The 18,018-nt window shown below is 37.8% G+C and overlaps 2 protein-coding genes across 2 annotated transcripts; both read left to right on the top strand.

Annotated features, from left to right (window-relative positions):
* The first annotated feature begins 3,508 nt into the window (after positions 1 to 3,508).
* On the top strand, positions 3,509 to 6,944 carry xcr1a.1 (chemokine (C motif) receptor 1a, duplicate 1). Its single transcript, XM_084920839.1, has 3 exons — positions 3,509 to 3,644; positions 5,196 to 5,238; positions 5,335 to 6,944. The coding sequence occupies exon 3, from the start codon at positions 5,352 to 5,354 to the stop codon at positions 6,381 to 6,383; it is 1,032 nt and encodes a 343-aa protein (XP_084776965.1). The 5' UTR covers positions 3,509 to 3,644; positions 5,196 to 5,238; positions 5,335 to 5,351; the 3' UTR covers positions 6,384 to 6,944.
* Positions 6,945 to 13,732: 6,788 nt separating this feature from the next.
* On the top strand, positions 13,733 to 15,272 carry LOC146362170 (chemokine XC receptor 1-like). Its single transcript, XM_084922678.1, has 2 exons — positions 13,733 to 13,902; positions 13,999 to 15,272. Exon 2 carries the CDS (start codon positions 14,016 to 14,018, stop codon positions 14,991 to 14,993), a length of 978 nt encoding a protein of 325 aa, XP_084778804.1. The 5' UTR covers positions 13,733 to 13,902; positions 13,999 to 14,015; the 3' UTR covers positions 14,994 to 15,272.
* The last annotated feature ends 2,746 nt before the right edge of the window (positions 15,273 to 18,018 follow it).

Here is an 18,018-nt window from a genome sequence, read left to right as displayed (position 1 = left end):
TTTGAAACACATTTTGGTGATATTACTATAGTTGAGGTAAAACAAAATACAAACAAAAAACCCCTGAAGATTCTGGTTTGTCTCCCTATTTGTGGCTGTGAATGCAAAATTTGAATTTTCTGTTCTTTGAGAAGCCAGAGAATTTGCTTTAATTTTACTACTTTCAAGAAGTGCCTGAACATTGAAGTGAAAGTGTAGTGAGTATCAATTCTCATTTCTAAAAGTGTCGTTTTGTCACGGTTCGCGAGGTGAGCCGTATGGAATTATTAAAGGACCCAAGATGCGGCACAACTGAGGTGAGGAAGCTTTATTTAAGGAACGTGGTAAAACAACAAAGGCGGGGGTGGCGAAAAACAGAACTGAGTTAAACCTAAAGTGGGAAAACTAAAACTTAAACAACAAAATCTGAACACAAGGGTAACTTGCAGGGAGAATTCACAGGATAACAAAGGGCGAAACGCCAACCAGAAAACACCAAATAACGCAGACAAACCAGCAACAGGCAGGAGAACACACAGGGCTTAAATACACACAGCAGTAATCAGGGGATGGGAGACAGGAGGGGAACACACCTGGGAGAAATCACAGCTGACGAGGCAGGGGAAACGTAAAATGAACACATTCACATAAGACAAGGACCTTCAGAATAAAACAGGAAACTAACAGACACAGAGAACCAGACAAGACACTGAACTAAACAGACAGACTCACAAGCAGACACAGTGACACCATGGACAGACAGAGGGAACACAGAGAAGTGGGAGCAGGCAGGCACAAAACAAAACCTTAACGAATGGCAAACCAAACCCAAAGACATAACAGAATAAACAAGAACACAGAATAATGTAAAGAAACACAAAACACTGAGTCGTTAGACTCAGGACCATGACACGTTTCATTTACTCTACAATACTCGCTGTATTTCCCTTACTTATAATAGTTTGTGATCCTGTTGATTATTTGTTTTTTACCTGCTTAGATTTTGAGAGGAAGAAAAGGTCAATGCCATTTGAATCAGAATCAAAATCCTGCTCATGTGGTCCTGTCATTGTTATTTGCTATTTTCACTGTAGAGCATGCGCAAAAGTATGTAACTATAGCCCCTTTTCCATTAGTACCTACTTGGATTGACTCGCCATGGATCTCCACGACTCGTCCCATGTAATTAATATGTGACAGAAATACTACAAAAAAGGTGGACGCTGAGACAAGGATATACCGGCTGCTCAGTCTGCGGCTTTTCAGGGGAAAACGGCGTTGTTTTTTGTAGGCATTTCCCTCATGTGCAGGTTTCAAAAATGGCGGATTTGATTTTCCTGAATGAGATGCTCTCATAACTCATTGAGTGACACCACTGACCAGCCAATCGGTGGCATGTAGTCTGACAACACCACATTTTAGTACCTGCTTAGATCGCTTGGAACCCCGGGTGAGCAGCTACTAAAAAAGTACCTGGTACCAGGTACTATGACCTAATTGAAAACCATGGCGAACTGTGCTGAGTCAATCTGAGTAAGCACCAATGGAAAAGGGTCTTATTTCACAAGGAGTTGTAAAGAGAGATGGCCACAGGCAGGAATGATTTCCTGTGTCATTCAGTGGTGCATTTGGGTAATCTCAGTCCCTCACTGAACGTGCTCCTGTGATCGGCCAGCACGTCATGGAGTAGGTTGGAGGTATTGTCCAGCATTGACTTTATCTTGGACAATATCTGCCTCTCCGACGCCATCTTAAGGGAGTCCAGCTCCAACCCCACAATATTACTGAGCTTGTGGATCAGTTTGTTGAGTCTGTTGGCATCTGTGACCCTGAACCTGCTGCCCCAGAATGCAACAGCATAGAGGACGGCACTGGCCACAACAGACTCATATTAAGTCCTAAGCATTCTCCGACAGATGTTGAAAGACCTCAGCCGCCTCAGAAAATAGAGACGAGTCTGGCCCATCCTGTAAAGTGCAGTGGTGTTTGTAACCCAGTCCAGTTTATTATCTATGTGTACTCCGAGGTATTTATAGTCCTCAACAATGTCCACATTGACCCCCTGGATTGAAACAGGGGTCACAGGTTCTCCTAAAGTGCACAATCAAGTCTTTGGTCATTGTCATGTTGAGCTACAGATGATTCTGCTTACACTACATGACAAAGGAGTCAACCACAGCCCAGTACACTGTCTCAGCACCCTCACTGATGCATCCAACCACCGCAGAGTCAAACTTCTGAAGATTACAGGTCTCTTTGGAGTGGCTGAAGTCTGTGGTGTTTAGGGTGAAGAGGAAAGGGGAGAGGACAGTCCCATCTGCTGCTGATCTCCTTGTCAGACATACAATGTTGAAGATACACATATTATATTTCGGCCAAAAAGGCTAAAATGACCAAAGAAAAAGTGGGAAACAGCTAAACATGAGAGATTTTTAGACAAAATTGGTGTTTTTTCCATTGTTTAAGCACTGCTTCCAGCCAAGAGTGATACCATATATACACTCCAGCTTTCTCCTGTAATTGCCCTTAGCCTCTCTGATCTTGCCTTATAATAATGCCTGAACCATTCTCAGCTTCTCTCCATTACCTGCTCTGGAGGCCCTCTTCTTGTCATTGCAGAGTGCTTTCCATGTTAACCCACTGCTTGTTATTTGGGTAACAATGGACACTCTGAGCTGGGACAATGATGTTGGAGGAGAAGGTTATGTAGTCAGTGATACACTCAGTAAACCCATTGATGTCCTCACAGAGTGCTCCCATGTGTTGACAGAGTATCTCCCAGTCACCTCAAAACAGCCCTGTAGTTCTGCTAAACCCTCCTTCGACCACCTCCTAATACTTCTAGTGGTCACAGGCTCGCTCTTCAGTAGGAGTAGAGCAGGGGGGGTGAGGTGAATTCGTTTATGATCTGACCTACCCAGTGGGGGAGAAACTGTATTCGTCCTTGACATTAGTGCAGTAGGTCTAAAATTCTCTCTCTAGGACAAACCACATACTGTGTAAAGTTTGGAAGTTTAGTGTCCAAGGTGACTGAAGTCAAGGCTGTCTTGGTTGATACACCTCTACAATGTTGAATAGAGATCAGGGGCAGTACCTCTGGATTGGCAGACCGGGGTGGTGGTTCCCATCTTCAAGAAAGGGGACCGGAGGGTGTGCTCTAACTATAAGGGATCACATTTCTCAGCCTCAGCCTCCCTGGGATAGTCTATGCCAGGGAGCTGTTAACAAGTTAGAAATGTAATGTGCAGTGTTTGCTGTAGTTTGTTTGTTTTTTTTAAACTCGGTGAAAAAGAAAAAAAAATCTTATTGAAGTAGCAAATAATGGATGGATGGACAGCAATTAAAGGAGTGGGATCATCTAGCTTGTGATCAGCACATCTCTGATGGTATGAGGGTTTTACAGCCTTACTTTCAGTTAATGTATTTTGTTTTGCACTATGCATATTTTATATGCCATTAGGTCATTTATTGTGAAAATTCTCATGTAGGAACTATTGTACTGCATGTTGGTTCCACTGGTGCACCTGAGGGAGATGCACGCCCATGTTGATGTGTGAACATGGCAAGTTGAAGCAAGTGAAGCCAATTTAATTCAGAGAAAGTTGTTTCTTAAAAGTATCTGTAAAGTGCTCATTTCTGCCTCAAAGCATGGGTCAGCCAGCGAGGTATGTTTGTATGTTATATAGATCATTTTATGTCTTTATTTCACTCGTCTTACTATTTCATTGAATTTTATGTTATGTTTTAGTTCGACGGTGGCGTAGTTTGTGATCAAGGTGAAGCTGTAACAACCCCAAGACCTTACAACTAACATTAAAGCCAACTTCATGCCATCAGTAAAAGAACTCTTTATTGACTTTAAGAAGAGGTAGAAGTGATAGAGGGTACATATTAGTGTCCATGGCACGAGCAGCTTGACATCTTTGTTTGTTTGTTTGTTTGTTTGTGCTTGTCCTGTTTGGCACTTTAGCAATCAGAATTATTATCTGCAGGCCAAGAAAAATTCCCAGCAGATTCATTTTTCCAAGTTGAAAAGTATGGCTTTACCATACTGGTCCACTTGATTGATGTTTATTATTATTTATTTAAAAAATATTTATTTATTCCTTCATTCATTCTTAACTTTTAAGTTATTATAATTGGAACAGACATGACTGGGGGATAGGAAAGGAAAAGACATAGACAATTGACATCTTTTCTCAGGGAAGGTTTTGGAAAAGTTTAGCGAGGCAATGCTAAATGAACCACATCTACGTATATTCCAGGTGCTGAACTACACTGCCTGCAGTTCAGGTCCTTCACCAAACATCTGACCAATCATGACACAAAAACAACCCAGAATTGTTAAGCAGCTAGAATCTTATATCAGAAAAGAATGGGACAACATTCCTCTCATAAAAGTCCAGAAATTAGTCTCCATAGTTTTCACTTATTTACTGACTGCTGTTAAAAGAGGGGGTGCTACAGAGTGATAAACATGGTCCTATCCCAACTTTTTGTTAAATGTATTGCTGCCATCAAATTCAAAGAGACCTTTTTTTCTTCTTAGAACCGTACATTTTCTCAGTCTGAAACCTTTGATATCTGAGTCACTTCAGATATATTTGTGAATGCAAATAACTGCATTCTCTTTTATTGACATTATTGTGGTGGGGCTTGTTTATTTGTTTTATTTATTTATTTGTTTATTTGTTTGTTTTGTCTTTGCTTTACATTTGCTTCATATGTTGTTTGTTTAATTTAAGGCTAAAAGAAAATTAAATCAATGAGAGGTCAAATTTGAGGTGGTAGGGACTAATAGGTGTATACGTCTGCCTACTTCTTTTCAAACAAAAGAATGGAATGATATTTTGTAATGATTGTGAACGCACATGTTTGAAATAAAAATTAACTGAACATTTCAGTTCCAACTTCTTTAGATTTGGGGTTGTAAAATCTAAAAAACAAATGTATCCTGAAGTTGTATATTTCCTTGTTTTACCTAATGATATATTCTGGGGGGAAAATAGACGCGGAAGAAACAATTGCAGAGTTTTGAGCTCCATCGTTATAAAGTCGGCAAATTTCATTTCACAGATATGCGGATCATGCTACAACCAAAAAAGATCACAGGTCACCTATTTACTATATGAGAAAACAGGTGTGGCCACAAAAACAGAAGCAGAAACTGAAAATGTCACGAGTTTATAAATGATTCTCTTTTTACGCTGCCACAGAAGGTGTCTCATCTGGGAAGCTATCGATTTCATCAAGCAGAAGGTACTTTATTTCAAATCTTCTCCATGCTGTTTTTTACTCAAAGAAAAATCTATTGTAACATGTCACTAAAGTCATCTACTTATTTTTATTTTGTAGGTAGTGGTTTGACAGAAATGGATATGTCAACTAATGACAGCCAATCTCTATTAAACATCACTTATGACGATGACTACGAGGATGAAATCTGTGATAAGAGTGGAGTTGTGATATTTGGATCCTTTGCCATTCCAATTTTCTTCTCTGTTGTGATCACACTGAGCCTGACAGGAAACATTCTTGTGCTCATAATCCTGGCTTTGTATGAAAATCTTAAATCTCTGACCAACATTTTCATCCTCAACTTGGCCTTCTCTGACCTCGTCTTCACCATCGGTCTTCCCTTCTGGGCCATTTACCACGTCCAGGGATGGGTGTTTTCTGAAATTCTCTGCAAAGTTGTGACTTTTATCTTCTTCACTGGGTTTTACAGCAGCATTCTCTTCCTGACCATCATGACCATCTACAGATACCTGGCTGTGGTCCATCCTCTGTCTGACCTCAGCACACCTAAACACTCCATCGGGGTGTTTCTGTCTGTCCTGATTTGGATAATCAGCACTGGAGCAGCCATGCCCTCCCTCCTCTTCAGCTCAATCACCAAGGTCCACCACAAAGATAAAGAGTCACAGGGCTGTGAATATAGTCATCCCATGTGGGAAACTGTTGGTGTCATCCAACAGAATGGTTTCTTCCTAGTTGCTTTTGCAGTCATGGCTTTTTGCTACATTCAAATACTAGAAAGAATCACAAGAACAAGATCTCACACGAAGAACAGAGCAGTCAAGTTAGTATTCTGTATAGTTACTGTGTTCTTCATTGGCTGGGTGCCGTACAATGTTGTAATCTTTTTGAGGGCCTTGCCTGCTCATGTGGTCCCATCATTAATTGAATGTGAAGCAAGCACCCAGCTTGACTATGCATTTTACGTGTGCAGGCTCATTGCTTTCTCCCACTGTTGCCTGAACCCCGTTTTTTATGCATTTGTTGGTGTGAAGTTTAGGAGTCATTTAAAGTTAATGCTACATCGATTCATCCGACGACAAAGTCCAGTCGAGGAACAACAGGTTAGAATGCAAAACTTAGTCTCACATGGATCAATGTACTAGCTGCCCAGTTCATTTTCTTGCATTTACTGTAATATAACTGATTATATAATTATAAGTCCAGTGTGCATTTCACAAAATTCATTTAATCTACAGAAGAGAGGAACTTTGTTTTATACAGCACGGCACATAGCAAGCTGTACTTGTGTGTCCATCTGTGTTAACATTTCGTAACATTTCTCTATAGGATACAGTACTTGGATAGTTACCTAAATGTGTGTTTTTTTTATGTAAAAATAAATTTAGTCAAACAGATGTTGCATTTAATACTGCAATACTGAATTCATGCAATAACTTTTTGTATAGAACAAGCTAATGCAGTTGATTAGTTTAAAACCCTTGTGCTGTAATGTTGGCAAAAATCCTTGTATATAATAATAGTAAAGTGATCAGCAGGTAAATATCAGCAGGTATTTTACATGCAAATTTGTGCATAATTACAATAATCATTATGGTGCCATTTGTCAGAAAATCATGTCCTATAGAAACTACAGACAAAGTCAGTCGATTCATGTTTTAAGGGTTTTTTTATGCAATAAATACAAATACCAGTGACCATTTTAATTAACCACGCTGTTTTTCTTTCTCTACAAGTCTCTATCAAACAGTAGAGTCGTGCAATATTATTTTGGGGCAATAATTTGAGGAAGCCAAGCAAGACCTACACGTATGTTGTTATCTAACTGATGCACTGTCACACAGTGTGCTCCCTCTCATAGTGAATAAAAAAAGAAAGATTTCTAACACAGTCAGGGAATTTGTACATTTCTAACATTAAGGACCTCTGAGTTACATGTATTAAATCACAAACTCAGTTTTAATTATCCAATTATAATTATACAAAAGTCCTGTTCATGTTTTATTATCATTGAAAACTAAATCAACTGTTTAGTCCCAACACAACAGACTGAAAACAGCACAGATCTTGCAGAGGCTCCAAACAACCACAGTCTAAACAGCTATCATATGATTGCTTCTCTGCTGTGCTCTATTCCTGTGTAGTAACAACCACATAAAAACTGTTACTTCTGACACATGTAGCTAAATCCTGCAAGGCAATCTTCAGTGTTTACTCTCCTTTTCAATTCTATTTAACAGTATGAAAAATGCACACATATATGCATGAGAAAAATTGTATCTGTATAATAAGATCTGAGTATAATCCCATATTCTAGGATTATTTTTTCACTTGGCTTCTTCAAAACCTAACCCCTGACTACTACACTGCTATCAAATGGTTTCATTTCACTTCACTATATATATTCATTTCACTATATTAACAATAGTAAATAGTTTTCTGTGTGGGATTTTTAGGGTTTTTTTGTGTTTGTTTGTTTATTTTTTATTTAGCACCTCTAGTGTTTTAGTGGTTAACACCTTTGCTTAGCAGCCAAAAAATTCAGATTCACAAATCCCTCTGGGACTGTGTCAAGAAAGCTTCTGGTGTAAAACTCTGCCAAATCAAACATATGGAGCTACCAGCTGTGGTGACCACCTGGGGCAAAGGAGCAAATAAAAGCTGTTGTACATAGTTGTTAGTTAGCTGTTGTTGTTTTTTTGTTTTTGTTTTTTTAAATAATAATAATACTTTTGTCAAAGAGTTGATCAGCTGAACATTTAGACAGTTCTGTGTGTATTAAGTATTAACAGCCAAAGTGTATTTTTTGTTAATTTTTTTAATGTGTATCTATTAAAGACAAACAAAATGCATGTTTGTGAGACTCTTCTTTCTACTTGACAGATAAAACTTTAGTTATGTCACATAAACTTCTGTAGATTGTCATGAACTAGCTGTGTGCAGGCAGGAGAAGGACCCAAATGCAAAACTCATGGAAACCGTACGTGAACGCAAAAACACAGTTTTATTGCTGGGAAAAAGGCAAAATGCTACAAAAACTAAACTGGGAAAATACTAATGGTACAAAAACAGGGAGTGTCACACAGCTAAGAGGGAGGACGCGCCACGGAACTGAGGGAGATGCAGACATAAATACACAGAAAGATAACGAGGGAGTGAGAACGCACGACGAAAACAGCTGACACTAGTAACCATAACAAGACCGGGGAAACCAGACTGAACAGAATGAACATGAAAACACGGGACCTTCACGATAAAACAGGAAACATGATGCGGGAGTGGAGAAGAGGCTGATGAGAGGGAGAGGGCGAGGGAAACATGGATAAACATGATGGAATAAAACGAGGAGGGGGAACAGGGCACAAGGACTTACACTACTATATAAACACAGACACACAGAGGGCAACAACACAGGGGGAAATCTAATAAACAAAATCTAAACAGAATAACCAAGGGACTAAAGAATTAACCTTTAGAACGACGAGTCCATAATATGCAGTGTGATGTAATGTGTGATTCGTTAATTTGCAGGTAGTGGATCTTCAGGTGGGAAGATGCATCGCATTAGAACATTCAGATTTTATTGCAAATCTGAACTTGCAAAGAAACTGGACTGTCCATTAATGACTGTTATAGAGCTGAATCAATATCAAGATCAAAACAAATCACAGTCATGCTTTCAAAATAAAAAATGAATATTTTTTTGCTATGGCCTTGTGCTCAAGTTTTACTGCAAAATAAAGAGCAACACTACGTTTACATGTATTGTAATAGAAAACACTGTTATATTCCTAAAAACAATGTTTGGGGTATTTTTACCACACAGTATTTTATATCATCTTCGAACGGTTCCTATGGATTAACTTTAAACAGACAGATTTTTTTTACTTTATGTATTTAATATCTTATTTTAAAATCTCTAATTATTTATACACTGAATGTTCAATTTTATTCATACAGTGTCAAATCACAAAAACAGTTGTCTTAATGCGATTTATATCGTAGGTAGAGCCTACAATAATACAATGGCCTTAAACACCATACAAAGTTTAAAGATCATTTTCCAATTCTGTTAATGTAATAGCCTTGTATTTTACTTGCGTAATTAACCTAAAAATTGTTGGTTTGCCCATCATGTAAACTAAGGATTATTAGTAATGTGGCTTATATGATGATCATTCATTGAACGCTTCATTTAAGTAAATCTAAAAAGGCAGTACAAATCCTGAAGTCTTGAATTTCCTCGTCTTTCTTACTAATGCCTCTCAAACTGTGTTATCTTTGACATTTTCAAAATGTTAATTAATTAATTAAAAGATACAAAACAGGGGTTGAGTAGTATGTCACACCGTATCCATGGCAACATTATACCTCTTCGTTTTTTGTACGTGACATCGAAATATACCGAAGCAAAAATAAAACCAAAGCCACAAATATTCAGTGTTCAGCTTTGGATGTATTAAGTTAAAACAGAGATTGGTGCTGCATTCTTTTTATTAAACACTTTGTGTTCTAAACAGAATAGAAAAAAAAGATAGATCACTGATTTTCATGTCTAGTTGGTGGAATTAATATCAACTGTCAGCTGGTTTTCCTACTTTTGCTGATGTGGCCTCCATCTTATTTTTTTGGATTTGAGTTGTTTGTTAGTTTTTCCAATGCTTGACTTGCATTATAAAGTCAAAACTGTGCAAAACTCTCCAGAAACCCCTCATTTCTTTATATTTTATTTCAAGGAGCCAGACTTTTTTTTTGTCTGTTAAGCCACTTAACTCTGACCTATGAGTCATCCAAGCATAAAAACAGCACCTAACTCTGGGGGTAAATCAGCGCTTTATCTACACATAATAAACAACTCAACAAGGAAGCTGGACTGGAAATCAGTGGCAACAGCTCGTATGCAGCGAAGAATGATTGGCAACAGCTTCATTTTTTAGCATAACAATGAACCTGAGGCACTAGACTACGACAGATACTGTCAAATCTGTCTTACTCATAGAAATACTACATGATGTAGTTCATTTCATCAGTGCCATGACAAAGTCTTTGTCTGAATTGGAAACATCTAAATAAAAGAGCCCTATGTCTATATGTCCTAATAATTGCACTTAAACAGATTGCCATTAAAGCAATTTAACATTAAGCAATACTAAAAAGTGCTTTAGCTCATTCACAAGCCATGACTCCTGACATTGCAGCTGCACCATCCTCCTCTTTAGAGCTACAGCACTTTCCTCTCTTTTTTCCAACGTGGCTGCCACCTCTCCTCTCTCTGGATCTGTCGCCTCTTCCTCTTCCCTCTCTGGTGTTGCTGCCCTCTGCTGTCCATTCATGCTGAAAGATTCTGACATGAGTTTGATTTCCAGTTCTTTCATGCAAAACTCAGGTTTTCATCTGTCTTTAAACTCTTTGGTAATTTGAGAGATGTGTTGTTTAAAAGCTATCAAGTAAAAAAGTCTTCCCATGTGAGTAAGATGTTAAAATAATTTAGAAAAGAAATTAAAAGCATATTCAGAGATTCATTGTGGATCAAAACATTCGTGGTTATCAATAGTTAAACCATTTATACCCTGTTAAATCCAAAATCCTGCTCCTCACATACAAGGTCTTAAATAATCAGGCCCCATCTTATGTTAATGACCTTGTAGTACCATATCACCCTATTATAGCACTTCGCTCTCACACTGCAGGCTTACTTGTTGTTCCTAGAGTATTTAAAAGTAGAGCCTTCAGTTTTCAGGCCCCTCTTCTATGGAACCAGCTTCCAGTTTGGATTCGGGAGACAGACACTATCTCTACTTTCAAGATTAGGCTTCAAACTTTCCTTTTTGCTAAAGCATATAGTTAGGGCTGGACCAGGTGACCCTGAATCCTCCCTTAGTTATGCTGCAATAGACGTAGGCTGCCGGGGGATTCCCATGATGCATTGAGTTTTTCCTTTCCAGTCACCTTTCTCACTCACTATGTGTTAATAGACCTCTCTGCATTGAACACATTTTAATGACCAAATGAGCAGGGTGTTGCCTGCTCATTTGGTGCCACTATTAAATGAAAGTAAAACAATTATCCAACTCGACTATGCATTCTATGTGTGCAGGCTCATTGCTTTCTTCCACTGTTGCCTGAACCCCATGTTTTATTATTTTTTGTGTGCAAAGCAATATAAAGACTTTTGAAGTAAGTGTAAGTCAGAGTGCAAAACTTCAATGTATGAATGTCTTAGGCGCTCAGTTTGTTTTCTTGCATGTATTGCTTTTTTGTTTTTTCCCAACATGTGCCTTTAGTAAAAATGTCTTATATTAAAAGAAAATGGAAATGGCCTCCCATCTCATTGTACATAGCAACTTGCATTTGAAGTATGTGTGAAGTAAAATAATTTATTTGAAAATAATAAAGCATACCTCAAACATGCATTGTGAAAAATGTCAAAACCTTTTTGTTGTTTTTATTTATAGCCTGTACCACATTTAAATGGCAAATGTTGATCCAAACTGCATTAGAAACAGGCTTATTTACAATATAACAAAACAGAGTTTCAAAATACACAAAAAAATAGTTGTATTAACTAATTATTGCTAAAAATAAAAGTCATTTGGTGGTCATTAAAATGTGTTCAGTGTTTGCAAATTGAGGATGATTAATTTCATAAATCACGACACACTGCTGTCCCCTACATAACCTACCTATTATTTTAAAGTATTATTTTTACCAAAAAATAACAACCAAAAACTCCATATGGGAAGACAAAGCAGCACCGCCGTATATGCCTAATTTTTCAGACCAGAAAATTGGATTTTATCGTCGTTTTGGATTGAAGGCAAAGCTGGTGTGGCCATGACAATCAAACTAGCAGTTATGGGCAAAGAGAGACTTTGTGAAACAATGAAACATTTAAAGCTGAAGTTGTATCCAGGTTTCCCAAATATCTGAAATCAATTTCCACAGTGACACCTACTGGCCAGTTTTGCTGTGTGAAACAATGACACACACAAGTTAAGTCAAAGTCAAAGTAAACTTTATTGTCATCTCTGCTGTATCCAGTGCAGCATACAGAGAGACGAGATGACGAGCCTCCGGTTACATCAGTGCAAAACAAGCTAGATATAAAAAAGAGAAGAAAATAATAAATATACGCTTAAGAGTTACAATTAGAATTTACAGTTTACAGTTTACACAGGTGTGGTTTTTAAGCGTTGCATAATTCTAAAGAGGGCTAAAAAAACAAAACAAAACAAAACAAACAAACAAAAAAAAAAACAGGCTTTAAATAATAATGATTGACAGATGTTTTGGAGAAGCACCAAACAATGAGACTGTTAAAGAAAACGAACTGTGACTGTAATGAAAATGTGCATCAGAAAATAATATTTTCTCCCGTTATTAGAGGCTGTTTCAGTCGCTTAGTAATTCAGTTGCACAAACACTGCTATATTTTTTGTGATAAAAAACAAACAAACAGTATTTCAGCTGTTAACTCCCGAACTTTGTAATCCTCAAAGAAATGGTTAACTGAAGCTTTCTGGTACTTTCGTTAGGTTTGTTCCTCACACTGTTAAAGAAGCTGCCCTGTTGTTTTATTTTTTGGTTTTATTGGTTTGGTCACAGTTTCCTCAAAGATAAATATTTAAATAGACAAGACTACATTTGCTTTCCTTCTAAATAACTAAAATATACGTTTCATTATGTTATGGTATGCTTATTCTGACCAATTACAACAGTCCATTTCACACTGGTCAATTCCTTTTTAAATCTGAACACGTCATGGTACAGAAGTGGCTCATCGGAGGATAAAGAAGCCTTCCCTCACTTTATTTGTCATTTCTGGTGCCGCGGATGCTGTACCTTGTGACGTGATGACGTCTGACTCAGTCTGAGTTTCAGGTTTTGATTTCACCTTTGTTTGTGAGATATTTACAACACATGTGTCAGTGAGAATTAAAAAAGGAGGTGTATGTGAAGTTTAATGTGTCTTTTCTTGTATTGTCTTTAGGCTTTCACACTTTTTTCCAACAGCTTCTGGCTCAAGATGAAGTCGCTTAATGCAACAAAATATTTTATATTTTCTGTTGAAAGTCGAGAAAAAGAGAATAGATGGGATAAAGAGCTGAAAATGATTTCCTGCTTTATTTTGCTCTTTGAAGGCACAGCAGGTTTCTATTACAGTAACTCAATGAATGTGCCGCTCTCTCTCCGCTGATCTGAGTTCGTTCCGCTCACCCAGCAGTTCGCTTCTTTTTCTCATTTGTACTAATTTGTGTAATTAAGTGGACGGAAAGTCCACACTAGTTTTCACAACACGGCAAAAATGGTAACGACACAGTTGGTATTTACCCTTATGCATGCGCGTGTGCAAACAGTTGAGATGGTATTAAAACGTGAATTCAGTCATTCATGTCAAGGTAAGTCATCTGCTGAAAGTGTGGCTAAACGCACCAAAATCTGCGTTTAGCACCACGTCACCACACGGTCACGTGATGCGGGTGTTTGACTCACACTTGGAAGTAGTGTTTAGAAACATCGGCGCTTAAGTAGCTCGGCACACTGCAGAAACGTCAGCATCGAGTGTCTCATCCCATTGCAAAAAATAAATAAATACATAATAAAATAAAGGTACCGCAGAAGGCGTTTCAACCAACAGACGTTTGGCATTTCATCAAGCAAGAGGTACGTTATTTATTTATTGTCTTTACAATATTCTTTTGTATTTATAAAGAGAAATCCATTGCAACGTGTCATTAAAGTCATACCCTTGTCTCCTAGATTCCCGTGTGACAGAAATGGCAAATCCAGCCAATTTAACCTATGGTAACTTCAGCTATGACGATGACTACGAGGATGAAATCTGTGATAAGAGTGAAATGGTGATATTTGGATCCTTTGCCATTCCGATTTTCTCTGTTGTGATCACACTGAGCCTGGTCGGAAACATTCTTGTGCTCATAATCCTGGCTTTGGATGAAAAACTTAAATCTCTGACCAACATTTTCATCCTCAACTTGGCCTTCTCTGACCTCGTCTTCACCATCGGTCTTCCCTTCTGGGCCATTTACCACGTCCAGGGATGGGTGTTTTCTGAAATTCTCTGCAAAGTTGTGACTTTTATCTTCTTCACTGGGTTTTACAGCAGCATTCTCTTCCTGACCATCATGACCATCTACAGATACCTGGCTGTGGTCCATCCTCTGTCTGACCTCAGCACACCTAAACACTCCATCGGGGTGTTTCTGTCTGTCCTGATTTGGATAATCAGCACTGGAGCAGCCATGCCCTCCCTCCTCTTCAGCTCAATCACCAAGGTCTACCACAAAAATAATTACTCACAGGGCTGTGAATATATTGATCCACTGTGGGAAACTGTTGGTGTCATCCAACAGAATGGTTTCTTCCTAGTTGCTTTTGTAGTCATGACTTTTTGCTTCATAATAATTGTGAGAATCACAAGAACAAGATCTCACACGAGCAACAAAGCAGTCAAATTAGTCTTCTGTAGAGTTGCTCTATTCTTCAGTGCCTGGGTGCCGTACAATGTTGTAATCTTTTTGAGGGTCTTGCCTGCTCATGTGGTCCCGTCATTAGATGAATGTGAAGCAAGCACCCAGCTTGACTATGCATTCTACGCTTGCAGGCTCATTGCTTTCTCCCACTGTTGCCTGAATCCCATCTGTTATGCATTTGTTGATGTGAAGTTTAGGAGTCATTTAAAGTTATTGCAGGTTAGAATGGAAAACCTCATATCACGTAGAACAATGTACTAGCTACTCAGTTGATTTTCTTGCATATGTCAATTGCCCTGTTAATTTTTTTTCTCTCCCAGTGTGCCTTTAGTAAAATTTCATATCTCATATCAAATTTATCTAATTAAAAAAAAAAAAAAGGAACTGCTCCATATGTCATATGTTGCACCCGGCAATCAATTTCAAGGCTTTTATCGTGTGTGTGTGTGTGTCTGTGTCTGTGTCACATAGTGTGAAGTAATTATTTGACCCTGTGTTGTTTTTATGATGTGGGTTTTATTAGTAAACTTAGTTATTGTATTTTGTATCCTTGTGTTTTGTTTCTTAGTGAAATTTCCAACTCATATCTCCCCAGTTAAGACAATGAGGTGCAGTTGCCCAGAAACTTTTTATATGACTGACGGTCATGTAGAAACATCTTTTCTATAAAAAACAAAAAACAAAAACCTTTTGAATAGACATTATATAAAGTGACAAACAATAATCTGCTAGAATACCATGAAAAGCATACAACAATTGGACACAAAGGGTCATGAATCGCTGTGTGACAGGCAGGAGATTGGACCCAAATGCTGGACTCATGGACAATGAAGGAGTGAACTAAAGAAGGCAGCTTTATTGAGGCTGCAAAAACTCAGGGGATGTAGTAGCAGCTTTGAAACTGAATCTCAGGCCATGACGGGACTAAAATACACAGTGGGGTAATCAAACAGGACACAGAAGGGAAACACAGCTGGGACTAATTGCGCAGGATGAGACAAGGGAAGCAACACAGAATACAGACACGTACCTTCAAAGTAAAACAGGAAGCACACCAACAGAACTTACAGACTCAGAGACCTGATACTGACATAGTACACAGGGAACACAAGGACAGGGATAACTTAGACAGGAGACGTGGGACCAGTGCAGGCACAGAGACACAGACACTAAACAGAGGGAGCACAGAAACCAGAACCTAAGTAATAGCAATTCCGAATAAGAATTTATCCATAACATAAGAGACTCTTAATCCAAACAAAAACACTGATTCAACAGACTCAGGACCATGACACAAAGTTAGGTTGAGTCAACATTAGCTTTTCATTTGGTATTGTTATAATTTGTGATCTCATACTAATTTACCATGAAACAGTTTACGTTATTTCATGTTTAACCAATATAATTTTTTATTTTAATCATATATTTTTATCATATCATATATATATATACATAATATATTCTGTTATTATATCTGCTAAACCACTATCCACAAATATCTGTATTTTCTCAGTATTACAAAATTGTAAGACTATGGCCAAAATATCCTTTAGCTTGATGAGCTGAATCTCAGAGTCTAGGAAAAGTCAATATAATAGCACTGAAGTGGAAGTGATCTCAGCACTTTGTGGAGTCAAGTATGCATCCCTTTCTCGGGTCCAGGAAGTCTGTGGTATACAGTTAACCTTTGAAAGGTGATGCATCTCAAGATTTGCAGACTTCCTGTTCAAAAGAGTGTGAAAAAAAAAGAGTCTTAAAAAGACTGTTGTTGTTGTAGCACTGGAGTTATTTTACTGTATTTTCATCCACATTTCCAGATGTGGAGAAAAAATAAATACATTTGCCACATCATTGACCCTGAAAATAAACTGGCATCCAACCTATTGGTGACACATGGAAGAAATAAAGTGATTCTACATATTTTTGTGTGAGACAGACAATACGTGTGTCGGTTTAGACTCTAAAAATGTAGGAACACGTGAATTTAACCATCAAATGTTTACATATACCTTAGTTTGTTCTTTTGTTTGTTTTTACAGACATAATTTTATTACAAGTGTACATAGCTGAGGCAGCTCATCAAAACGTCAAAAGGTAAATTAAAATGAGTGTGATGAAGCCGAGGGTTAGAGTTAGTCCTGAAATCCTGTGTAGGTCAGTCAATTATATCTATGACTTTAGAATAATAAATAAATTTACACAGATTTCCCTCAAAATGATATCTAACTTTCCAGAAATATTCATTGATAAACACAAAAAACACAGAGTTTAGTAGCGTGTTTAACTAATGCATCAGACTACCAGTCATAAAAACAAGAAAACACAAATATTTTAGAAATCTGTAGCAAAAAAACTTGTTTAAAACTGAAAACTGTAAATAACAAACTTTTTTTAAACCCAAATCTGAGCCTGATCATTGGACTTCTCTTAGAAATCAGAAATGATTCAAAAACTATTTCTTTTCCTGTTTAGACATAGACACCAATTTAAGGTAAGGCCATAACCTGGCGAGCTGAGGTGTAATGCTAAGAATGATTAGGTATGTCTCTGAAGCACATGTATATGACTATATCCACTCACTTGGTGAAGTTGGAGCTTGTTGGTTTCCCCCGCCACACACCCACCCACATACATACATGGCATAACATGGCAACTAGCAAGTAGTTAGATATTTATATGTACTGTTTCGTTTTATCAGTAAAAAGGATTTGACAAATACACAAAACAGATCTACTGTTACAAAACTAAGCTTTTGTTCACTAAAACAGTAAAGGACTTTTAATTTGAAAATGAATATGAAGAAATGCAAAGGGGCAGATATAATCATCACCTCAAGACATCTGGTGAGTGGGTCCATAGTGTAATGTTTAGCTCACTTAACTAACAAGTGAACGATCCACGGTTTGAGAATGGAAGGTGAGACAGAGGGTAAGATGGTTGTATTGCAACATTACGCCTGTGCTGCCCCAGCAGCTGTTGCAGTTTTGTGGTGATGCTATAACCTAATAATAAAGCAAATAATATAATTAAAACAAATATCAAGATTCCATCCATCCTGGAGCCCTGAATTGGGTTAATTTTTCTTATGAGAGAAAATGAGTAAACCCAAAGTATACATTTTCAAAATGTATTAATATAAAGGTTCAAGTTAATAACAGCACCGTGTCTCCTCCTTTGTTCAGCATGCCAAAAGGAAAAAGAGCACCGTACCCAAGCAGTAAACACTTTTATTATGAGACACAGAAACAGAATAGTAATATGAATGGTTAAAAGTCATGGTTCAGAC

Source organism: Perissodus microlepis, chromosome 23 (assembly GCF_051167445.1).
Source record: "Perissodus microlepis isolate ML-2025 ecotype Zambia chromosome 23, ASM5116744v1, whole genome shotgun sequence".
Classification (NCBI taxonomy): Eukaryota; Metazoa; Chordata; class Actinopteri; order Cichliformes; family Cichlidae; genus Perissodus; species Perissodus microlepis.
Note: the sequence above shows the minus strand (reverse complement) of the source record. Positions and strands in the feature narration are given on the sequence as shown.